Below are 12,105 nucleotides of genomic sequence, written 5' to 3' on the forward strand. Positions count from 1 at the left end.
ATTGTGCTACAATTACAGCCTGAGCTATTTGCTGTAGACTACATAAGTACATAAGTAGTGCCATACTGGGAAAGACCAAAGGTCCATCTAGCCCAGCATCCTGTCACCGACAGTGGCCAATCCAGGTCAAGGGCACCTGGCACGCTCCCTAAACGTAAAAACATTCCAGACAAGTTATACCTAAAAATGCGGAATTTTTCCAAGTCCATTTAATAGCGGTCTATGGACTTGTCCTTTAGGAATCTATCTAACCCCTTTTTAAACTCCGTCAAGCTAACCGCCCGTACCACGTTCTCCGGCAACGAATTCCAGAGTCTAATTACACGTTGGGTGAAGAAAAATTTTCTCCGATTCGTTTTAAATTTACCACACTGTAGCTTCAACTCATGCCCTCTAGTCCTAGTATTTTTGGATAGCGTGAACAGTCGCTTCACATCCACCCGATCCATTCCACTCATTATTTTATACACTTCTATCATATCTCCCCTCAGCCGTCTCTTCTCCAAGCTGAAAAGCCCTAGCCTTCTCAGCCTCTCTTCATAGGAAAGTCGTCCCATCCCCACTATCATTTTCGTCGCCCTTCGCTGTACCTTTTCCAATTCTACTATATCTTTTTTGAGATACGGAGACCAGTACTGAACACAATACTCCAGGTGCGGTCGCACCATGGAGCGATACAACGGCATTATAACATCCGCACACCTGGACTCCATACCCTTCCTAATAACACCCAACATTCTATTCGCTTTCCTAGCCGCAGCAGCACACTGAGCAGAAGGTTTCAGCGTATCATCGACGACGACACCCAGATCCCTTTCTTGATCCGTAACTCCTAACGCGGAACCTTGCAAGACGTAGCTATAATTCGGGTTCCTCTTACCCACATGCATCACTTTGCACTTGTCAACATTGAACTTCATCTGCCACTTGCACGCCCATTCTCCCAGTCTCGCAAGGTCCTCCTGTAATCGTTCACATTCCTCCTGCGACTTGACGACTTGACGACCAATATACGACTATTGACAAGAGTATCTGATGAATAAGCCTCAAGTCAGTTTATAGTATATCTTTTTAACAATTACATTATCTTGATCTTCCATCATAATTTTGGAATCAAAAACAATGCCCAATATTTTTTTGTGCAGCCACAGGGGATTGTCTTGGTAAGGAATTCTCAGTTTTACTGATCCAGAGCCAATTCGTTTATTCTGGATTTAATTTTATCTGCTTATACTGCATCCAAATTTCTACTATTGAGTAGCACTCATTTAGGGTTCCTCTTACAATGCCCTGGTGGTGATTACTGCACACCGATTGTGACAAAACCTATAGGAATTCAATGGACTTTTTTTTGCATTTGACACGCCGCTAATCACTACCTCTGCTTTGTGAAAGGATCCCTTAATAAAGTATAACTAGAATTCAGGGAGACTAAGGGGGATGTTATCATTGTGGGCTACTGTTATCCCGGGTATTTAGTAGAAAGGTCTTATTGCATAAAATGGGACTTGTTCTAAAAGAGAATGAATTAGTGGTAAACACATCATAATGGTAGCCCATATTGATAACCCCCTTCCAGAAAAAACCTGGTACTACCAAAATATTATTATTATTACATTTGTATCCCACATTATCCCACCTTTTTGCAGGCTCAATGTGGCTTACAATTCATCGTGGATACTGGAAATAGAAAAGATTGTACATTTGGTTTTACAGTGAGTTTTGGGTACATGATGGTGAAATACATAATATTAGAAATAGAAAAGAGTATACATTTGTTTTAGCAGAAGTTTTGGTTACATGATGGTAAAATACATGATAGTGTTAAAGCCATAGGGGAGAAAATCCGCCAGAAAAGCGGAGAACTCAAACTGCATTACGAACAGCGCACGCAGCGCATCTGATGGTAACTTTTTCCTAAATATAGTCTTTTTAAAGACTACAACGTTACGTCTGAAGGATTATCCTCAACGTTATTTTGCAATATTTTGTCCCAGAGACTCCTGATGCAGGCCTGATGGCCGAAACACGACGTTGTGTCGAGTCTTTAAATTATCAATAAAACTGTTTATTATCGAACATCCTCCAGTTTCTGGTATCCTTGGTTGCTCTCCCACTTTTTCTGCAATAGTGTTAAAGCCATAGACATTAGGTGCATATCATCTGTATATGAATAAAAAAAAACAATTCGATACAGTAAAATCACACACTAGAAATCCACTCAGTGAAAAATAACCAATATACATTTTTTTAACAAAAAAAGAAGGAAAAGCCTCAAAGAGCTCAAAATCCCAGATGGCAAAGTGTCTTAGGCTTAATACTCAGTCTTCTGTGGCAGTCCTGGGACCCTGAAGCAGCTAAGCGAAACGCTGGCCATCGTTGGCCCGAGGGCATGTGTATTGCCTGAAAAGTAACGGCTGGGCTCTGTTTCTTAAGGATAAGTGCTGTTTTTCCGGGTGCCTTACCTAGATATGGACACAAATTGTCAGAAAATAATACAGTGAGAAATAATATATAAAGAATATAATGAGAAGCACCATGATAAGTTCTTTTGGAAGGTTTTTGCCAGTGATGAAAGAGTAAGATTGTTCAGTTCCTTTCAGCTCTTTAAATCTTTTTTAGATTTTGAACTCTTTGAGGCTTTTCCTTCCTTTTTTGTTAAAAAAAAAAAATTATAGTGGTTATTTTTCACTGAGTGGATTTCTAGTGTGTGTGATTTTACTGTATCATTTTGTTAATCCACACCCTCTTGTTTATTGTTATAGTAAAAAAAAAAAAATTCCCCATTTGAGACCAACAGATAAATATGATGATTGAAAAAGACTCTAAGGGCCCTGTTTACGAAAGTTAGAGACACCCATAGGAATATATGGATGTCTTTAGCGTTTAGCGAACACTAAAAACGCTAGCGTACCCTTAGTGCAGCTTAATAAACATGGTCCCAAATCTCATCTCGGTGGCTCATTTTCTGTGTCTGCAATTATTCATCAAATTCTACTTGATCTCAGTCTTTCCTCTTGCTTCCACCCGCTAAGTGTCATCTTTGCTTTTTCAGTGTCACAAATACAGTAAGTGCTGTGAAGTTTGTTTTAAATAGACTGTGATATTTTAATGTGTGAAAAGGTTTGTAGATTGCCCAGAGGCATTTAGGCAAGATTAAATAGAAATCGTATGAAAGTGAAGTTGTAGATATTATGCTGTTTGTATGATATAGTAGATACAGAGAAGGTTAAATTAGCTATTCAAGTAAATTATATGCTTGTGCTGTGTGTCATATAATGGATTCTCAGCACTATTCCCTTTAAGCCAGTCTTTGGGACACACTTAGGGGTCGTTATACTAAGCCGTGTAGGCACGTACGCGGGTCCTACGCATGTCAATTTTGAACTGCCGCCCGGCTACCACGTGGCCCGGCAGTAATTTCATTTTCTACGCACGCCCACTATGCGCCCTGGAAAATTTCTGGTGCACAGCTCTAACCGGGTGGTAATCAGCATTGTATGCGTGCTGACAATTACCACCCGGTTAACGAGTGAGACTTTACCGCTAGGTCAGTGGGTGGCGGTGAGGTCTCAGGCCCAAAATAGGATGCGTGCCAATTTTAATTTTTTCTCAAGTGCATTTTCATCTGAAAAATGGACCTGCGCACGTCCAATACACGCGTCTACACCAGCGCAGGCCAATTTTCGGCGCACCTTAGTGAAAAGGACTCCTTAGCCAGTCAAGTTTTCAGGATACCCACAATGAATATGTATGAGATAGATCTGCCTACAATGGAGGTGGGGCATGCAAATCTATCTCATGCTTATTCATTGTGGGTATCCTGAAACCCTGACTGGCTAGTGATGTCCCGAGGACTGGGTTGAGAACCCTTTCTGTAAGACGGTGGAAGTCCTCCACCTACAGTCCTGCCAGTGGGAGGTACTGTTTCCCTATTACATTTGATAGGGACAGGCAATCTCTGCAGGACTCCATGGAATCTTCTTTAGGGTTACCATATGTCTGGTTTTACCTGGACATGTCCTCTTTTTGAAGACATGTCTGGGCAACCTGGCGGGCTTTGCCAATCTGCCCGTTTGTCCGGATTTCTGGACAAACGGGCAGGTTGATGGGCAGGCCGTGCCATCCTACGGCCCCCCGCCCACCAGCCTGCCTGTTTGTCCAGAAATCCGGACAAACGGGCAGATTGCTAGCCTCCCCTCAGTTACTACTGCCCTGGTGGTCTAATGACCTCTTCCCTAAAAAGGAGGACACATGCCCCGCCCAACCACGCCCACCCCTTTCCCCACCCTCTTTCCTGCCCGGCGGCCATTTTGAATCGGTGCCGAGATCACCAACAGGAAGGATGCATGCAGGGCAGCGCTCCGGGCAGGAAAGAGGGTGGGGAAAGGGGTGGGCGTGGTTGGGCGGGGCATGTGTCCTCCTTTTTAGGGGACAAAATATGGTAACCCTAATCTTCCTGTCCTCGACAATTGAAAACACAATATTGAAACACCACCCTCTACTGGTAGCAATGCAGTTGGAGGACTCCCGCTCAGCTTAGAGGGAACAGTGGTGCTCTGTGGGTGCAGACATTCTTGATTCAAAAAAATTGATTGGTGCTGTATCTGGACAGCAGATTTACAGTTCAGCGGCTGAATTATACAGTTACTCTAGGTGAAAGCCCAATGTTGATTTAAGGTACAGAAACTGTGCCCAAAATGAAATGTACATTTTTTTTTAAATTGTATTTTCCTCTGTAGTGAAAAAAGTAGATAAGTGCTCACAGTGCCACTTTAAAGGCTATTAAGTATGCAAAGGAGGATGAGGTTGATGTGCCATTTTTAACATGTTCACACGTGTCGGAAAGCCATTTCCACTAGTCTATATTATCATACTAGCAGATGGTGTCAGGCAGACATGCACCAGATATTCTCGATAGCTCAATCTGTTGAGCTCTCTTGCTTGTTTCTGTTTCAGTCTCTAGTGTTTTTCTTTCTTAAAATGAAACAAAACAAGTTGTAAAGTGCCTTCTAGAAACATTGCACATAGGTGTGCTTTTCGCCATGAGTATAACAAAACTTCAGTGTGTACAAGTGAGTAGTTGGTGGTTGTGGCAGTGGGTGAGGGGTGTATATGAGCAAGCAAGTGGGTGAGATGTATGTAAATGTGAGACTAGATCAGGTGTGCGAGTAGGTGGGGAGCGCATGAGCAGGTGAGTAATATAATAACCCTCTCCCTTCCTGCTGATAGCCTCTTGCATCCCTTCTCCTCAGTCTCTTTCTCACATTTTTCCCTCCTTCACTCCCACCCAGCTCCTTTCTCTACCCCTTCTCCTCCCCTTGTTCTCTCTTCCTTCATCCTTCCCTCTTCCACATCCCTATCTCTTCCATCAGTACTTTCTCCTGCACATTAGCAAGCTGGACCCAAGCTACCTGCCTGCCATGCCCCTCCGTGCTTCCAACATCTTCTTCTCTTGGGCAGGGAGCATGACCTTGGTATATGAAGTTGCTTTTATAAGGATCATGACCCTAATTTTCAGCAAACTTCTTTGGTTTGTTCAACGTATAAAGTTGTATTTGATAAAGAGAAAGTAAATTCAGAAATATTCTCAAAAGAATAGACCCAAATGAGTAAATGCTTGGCACATTTCTGCCTTACATCAACCCTGTCTGTTTGAACAAGTAGGTTAAAGTAGTATTTGTTTTTCTGTTTGTCTAGTTTATCCATCCCTAGAATCAGATGAAGATAATCCAGTATTCAAATCACGGTCCAAAAAGAGAAAAAGCTCAGATGATGCTCCCTACAGTCCGACGGGTAAGTCCACAACATTTATGGGGTTCAGCTACATGTAGTAGTCACCGTACCCACACTTACATGAAAAACATCAGGTCTTGCTTCTACTAGCTAACATTTTTTTAAAGGGCGGGGGGCGGGAGAAGAGTGGACAGGTTTCCAAGTTTAACATATTTTATTACCATTATTAATATTATTTTGAAAATTCAAAGGACTTGAAGTTTGTAAAATTTTTGGCACTGATCATATTCATGGGAAAGTATTATTACATCTCTTATCTTTGCACCCCTAGATAGAATGTTGCATTTCAATTTTTGCATCTGCCTTTTATGGAGACCGCCACCTTCACTGTGGAGCCCTAGTATGTGACTTTATATCAGCTGTGTCCAAGGTTTGAATCTCCTTGGAAATTTTATATTTTCAGCAATCACATTTCTTTCAATATCAACAAAACCCTTTTGTGGTCAATGCTTGGGCAATACCAACAGATCCCTTATTTTTATGGAAACCTTTGAATTTTATTCTTCAGTCTAATTGTTAGTGAAAAATAAAACAGTCTATCAGGGTTTCATAACAAAGAAAGCATGTTTTTCGTTTTCATTTGCTACGTTTTACCAATGCTTCAGATACAAAATAGTTTAGAAGGCTAGGACTCCCCTTTACATCATGAGACATATATTTGCTAGCAGACCTTTCCGAAGCTTTTAGCCTATTGCATATGAAAAGGTTTGGGACCCTTTTACAGAACGGCGGTAAGATCAACGTGGGCTTACCATTTACTCTTCCAGGACTACCGCTGTGCCAACGCGGCAGCTGACGGTAGTCCTTCCCGAGTGCGTGCCATTTCCAGAGGAAAAAGACCCTCCCCCCCCCCGGAAATGGCTTGCGTGCCCTTATTGCCACCTCAGTGTGTCAGTAAGGGCTCCCTGCCACATGACCATGCTTTAAGAGTTTTCTTACCACATGGCCTTGTGTGCTGGGGGCTTTTTTACCCACTGCAATAAAAAGGACCCTGGCGCTCAGGAAAAATGGCCCTTTTTTTTTCCTTCAGCTTGGCAAAAGGACCTCTTTATTTGCTGGAAGAGCCTGAACCAGACTAGGCTTGACTGCAAAGATTTTCTGTGGTCCATGAGGGGTGATCAGGGGTAGAATGATCTCTGTGAGGGAACAAATTGCTCCTGGCATGCAGTATCGCTCACATTCTGAAGGAATATTTTTTTGTTAGAAATCTATGAGGCCCTTTTACAGAGCCGGCAATAAGCCCAACGCGGGCTTACTGCTTGCTCTTTCGGGACTACTGCTGGGCCAACGCATCCGTTGGCGATAGTCCCGCCCTGAGCATGTGCCATTTCCAGGGGAAAAAAAGAAAACTCCCGGAAATGGCTTGCATGGCAATAAACCGGCAGTAATTGGGCATCGCCGTACACTGCCCAGTTACCACCGGGTTAGCGCGGGAGCCCTTATCGCCATCTCAGTGGGTAGCAATAAGGGCTCCCTGTCGCTTGGCCATGCGGTAAGAGTTCTCTTACTGCATGGCCATGTGTGCTTGGGGTTTTTCTTACGCGCTGTGGTAAAAAGGGCCCTGGCATGCGGGAAAAACGGCCGTGCCACCAGCGCAGGGCCCTTTTTCCCACAGCTTGGTAAAGTTACCCCTATATTCCTTTCTGCGCAAAGCTCATTTTAGATTTGAGCTCAAAATTGGAAGGGCAATTTTAAAAGCCATTTCTCGAGGAATAAAACAGTGCTTTAAGTTTACCCACAATAACAGGCACTTAGAAAACTGCCCTTCTGTGTTTGGGTAAATTGCATATGTAGGTTCACTGCAAACGTATTTTTATTCACAGTAGGGGATGGTATTCCTGGGGGCAGGGTTGAGGTCAGGTTTGGAAATGTGTGCGTACTTTTCAATTTCTAAAATATGAGTGTACTAGTAAAAAAGGCCCGTTTCCGAAACAAATGAAACGGGTGCTAGCATGTGTTTTTTTTTTTTGTTTTTCTGTTTGATATTAAGGGATATAAATGGTTTTTAAAAAGCCAACGAATTTTTATTTTTTAGTTGTGTGGGTACAATTACAATACAAATACAACTTAAGTATAAATGTATTTAGATACTTTTTCTTCATGCAGGTACATGGATATTGTCAATTTGAAAATTAGCGCAAGGTCTATCATTGAAAAATACCCATGGAATCTGCACTTATCCAGTTCTTCTTAAGATTACCCCTAAGGGTGGAAGTTATCAACATGGGCTACCATTAAGATATGCTGTTTTACTGTTAACTCCAGTTATTAGTAGCTAGGTTTCTTTGCATAAAATGGGACCTTGCTAATATAGCACGAGTTACTAATAAAATAACTAGTCTTAATGGTAGCCCAGGTTGATAACTTCCCCCTAAATGAGTAAACTTTCAAGGACTGAACAGAGTTGGGACTAGTTAGTAGTTAGATTTTCAACTCAGACAGTCATGTTAGAAATCATGTGTTTGAAATATGCGGGAGGGAATCAAGAATGATGAAGGCAAGACATGGTGGTGGTGGTGGGAGGGGGTGAGTGAAGTGAGGAGATGATGGGGTAGTTGTATTTATGGCAGAAGTATTTTACCTGTTGCTCATTTGTAACAATTTTTGTTTTTTTACTGAATATATGTAGCAAGAGTTGGTCCATCAGTTCCTCGGCAGGACCGACCCATTAGAGAGGGGACAAGAGTTGCCTCCATTGAAACTGGACTGGCAGCAGCTGCTGCTAAATTATCCCAACAGGTGAGACTCTCATATACCTTTTCTGCTCACATTCAGCAGATTGCCAAAACCTGTCGTTTCTTTCTCTATAACATCAGCAAAATCCATCCCCTCCTCTCTGAGCACTCTACCCAGAACCCTTATCCACACTCTTATCACCTCTCGCCTAGATTATTGCAACCTGCTTCTCACCGGCCACCCACTTAGCCATCTCTCTCCTCTTCAATCAGTCCAAAACTCTGCTGCGCGACTCATTTTCCACCAGAGTCGCTATGCTCACATTAGCACTCTCCTCAAGTCACTTCACTGGCTCCCTATCCGTTTCCGCATTCAATTCAAACTTCTCTTACTGACCTATAAGTGCATTCATTCTACTGCTCCCCAGTACCTCTCCACTCTTGTCTCTCCCTATGCCCCCACCTCGGGTACTCCGTTCTGTGGATAAATCTCTCTTGTGTGTCCCATTCTCCTCTACTGCTAATTCCAGACTCTGTTCCGTTTATCTCGATGCACCTCACGCCTGGAATAGACTTCCTGAGCCTGTACGTCTAGCCTCGTCTTTGGTTGTTTTCAAATCCAGGCTAAAGGCCCACCTCGTTGGCGCTGCTTTTGACTCTTAACCACTACTCACTTGTCCTGTACCCCTTTTATCCCACCTCTTTAATTCCCTTACCTCTTAGTTGTTCTGTCTGTTTGCCTGTCCTATTTAGATTGTGAGCTTTTTGAGTAGAGACTGTCTTTTTGTATATGGTGTACAGCGCTGCGTATGCCTTGTAGCGCTATAGAAGTGATTAGTAGTAAATATGCTGCCTCCTATATTCAGTGGGTTATGTTTGATTCTTTTTCTACTAACTGTACATTCACAAGGGCCGACATTCAGACCACGGGAGTTTGCCGGGCTGCCTGTTGCAGTCAGCGCTGAGGCCGGATATTCAATGCTGGGCCATTTCTGATTTTTTTGAATATCTTGTTTATTTTTGGCCAGTTAACCAGCCAAGTCAATATTCAGCACTAGCTGGTTAAGTTTAAACTGGCCAAACAGGTACATATGCATATATGTACTTCATTGCGAGCATTTACACTGGCCGTGTAACTGGTGTGTGTGCACCTATGTTTCAGAGATAACACACATAACTTATTTTATGTGTGTAACTTTGCATCCCACCCATGCTTCAGACAGACTCCGCCCTTGTGTATGACTATCTACAGTCTATATGCAATCAGAGATATGCGAAAATAGTTATAGATTTTAGCAGTTAGGCACATATGTAGCATGAATGCATGTATGTGCTAGTATGCTATAATTTAAATAGTTTATAGTTTATTAGAATTTACTATACTGCTCGACCTGAGTGGTTTACAAAACTAAGGTTACATAAATAGGCAGAAAAGAAGTACAATATAGATATGAAAAGAATAAATCATGCACACTCAAGAAGGAGGCATAAGCTATAAATCAGTGAGTAGGAAGGGTCATAGAAGGCAAAAGGGAAAAGGAGAGGGGGGAATGGGAAGGAGGGGAGAGGATGAAAGGCCGCGAGTCTGAATTCAATTCCTTCTATAGAGAATCAGGGAACATTAAAGGTAAAGATTCAGGCTTTGAAATTTTTGAAGGATGAATGGTTAGCAGAAGAGAATTCCAATAAAAAAAAGTAGTAAAGAAAAAGGCATGATGTCTGGTAAATTCTAATTGGGCAGCTTTTGGGCTTGGGAGAACAAGGCGATGGTCTATAAAATGAGTGGAGTTGAACGGGTAGATGTGTCTGTTTACACTTTCCAAAAATACTAGGACTAGGGGGCATGTGATGAAGCTACAAAGTAGTAAATTTAAAATGAATCGGAGAAAAGTTTTCTTCACTCAACGTGTAATTAAACTCTGGAATTTTCGTTGCCAGAGAATGTGGTAAAGGCGGTTAGCTTAGCGGAGTTTAAAAAAAGGTTTGGCCGGCTTCTTAAAGGAAAAGTCCATAGACCATTATTAAATGGACTTGGGGAAAATCCACTATTTCTGGGATAAGCAGTATAAAATGTTTTGTACTTTTTTGGGGATCTTGCCAGGTATTTGTGACCTGGATTGGCCACTGTGGGAAACAGCATGCTGGGCTTGATGGACTTTTGGTCTGTCCCAGTATGGCAATACTTATGTACCTATATTAATCAACCACAGAAGACGAGCCAGGGAATATAGAATGGTCAGTGATGGTAGGTAATCTGTGGGACCCTACCACTGCCTATTAAAATGGCCCCTCAGTGTTTCCTCTAAGCTGTGCATGTGCACACGACTCGAAAAAGGGAGTGCACAAAATTTTTGCTGGCTCTCTTTATTATCAGCCTAGGCTATACCACACACGTAATGCTGAGGCCGAAAACCTGCCCACAAAATGTTTTTCATGTGCAGATGAGCCAGTAGAAATTAGAGAGAACATTGGTTCCATTTTATGCAATGAAACTCTGCTAAAATAGACTTGTGGTAAAATAACCCATCTTAATGGTAGCCCATGCTGACAACTTCCCCTCTAAGCTGGAAGCAGAAAAAGACCAGGAGGAAACCACTAGATCAAACAATTACGGAGCAAAAATAGGCCATATACTGGCAGAACTATTGTAGAATTTGGTTTCTGTAAGAGCAGTTATAACGTCATGCTTCCTTACAGGAGGAACAAAAAAGCAAGAAGAAAAAGAATACCAAAAAGAAGCTGTCGCCGGACGCCACAAATAAACTGTCTCAGGAAAGCAGTTCTCCTGAAACCCCAAAGCTGGAGTCTCATGGTAGCAGTCTAACAGACCACGAATACACTGCAGGGGCAAGCACATTTGGGGTGGCCCAGATAAACAGAGGGTCTCAAGCCATGGCACCAGGAGTGTTCCTCACACAGAGAAGACCCTCCATATCGTCACAGAATAACGCGGCTGCCAAAGGTAACCTTTAGCATTGAGCTTGTTTCTTCCTAAAACTATGCTCTAATGGGTCATTCTTTAATAAGTACACCTGTCTATAAGCAGCCAGAGGGCACATATTCTATAAGGGAAGTAGTCGCCTATCTTCCTTCATGGAATATTAACAGGCTGTTTACATGTACTTAGACTTCCATTCTAAGCTCCTAAATCCTCAGCACATCTGATACAACCCCCCTAAACGTTTGGGCCCTAGGCATGTGCGTAGTTTGCCTATGCATTGATTTGGCTTTGCCCACAAGTAAGACCACAAAAGGTTGACACTGGTGAAAAATCCTTCAGTTGAAGAACTTGCGGAATTGGCCTCTTAACTCATTCTTTCCCTTTGTGCTTCTGTTCACTTGGTAGCAAGGTTTTAGGTGGTCAAGTGACAAAGTTGCTGCCATCTGACCCTGGCCAAGGCCATGTTCTCCCAACTGTTGAGGTCTACTTTGCAGATTTTAAGGTTGTGCTTGACAGTGTCCTTGAATCTGAGAATTTTAGTGGAAGACTTTCTACATTTCTAAAAAGGATAGCTGTTCCTTTAAGAGGTTATTTGTGAATCACTTGACGTAGAATTACTGTTTGACTTCAGTGATTCTTTAGAGGATGTGCAGAGTAAAGGATGCAGCTGATAGAAATGTTAAGCTATGTTTC

General features: G+C 42.4%; 1 protein-coding gene across 1 annotated transcript in view; it reads left to right on the plus strand.

Annotated features, from left to right (window-relative positions):
• PHF2 (PHD finger protein 2) overlaps positions 1 to 12,105 on the plus strand; it is a 289,360-nt gene that overhangs the window by 208,135 nt on the left and 69,120 nt on the right. Inside the window, exons 19-21 of the mRNA XM_030206771.1 lie at positions 5,701 to 5,796; positions 8,426 to 8,535; positions 11,169 to 11,433. Coding sequence (XP_030062631.1) covers positions 5,701 to 5,796; positions 8,426 to 8,535; positions 11,169 to 11,433 — 471 coding nt within the window. The remainder of the gene's footprint in view (positions 1 to 5,700; positions 5,797 to 8,425; positions 8,536 to 11,168; positions 11,434 to 12,105) is intronic.

The sequence above is a fragment of the Microcaecilia unicolor genome, chromosome 6, assembly GCF_901765095.1.
Source record: "Microcaecilia unicolor chromosome 6, aMicUni1.1, whole genome shotgun sequence".
Taxonomy (NCBI): Eukaryota; Metazoa; Chordata; class Amphibia; order Gymnophiona; family Siphonopidae; genus Microcaecilia; species Microcaecilia unicolor.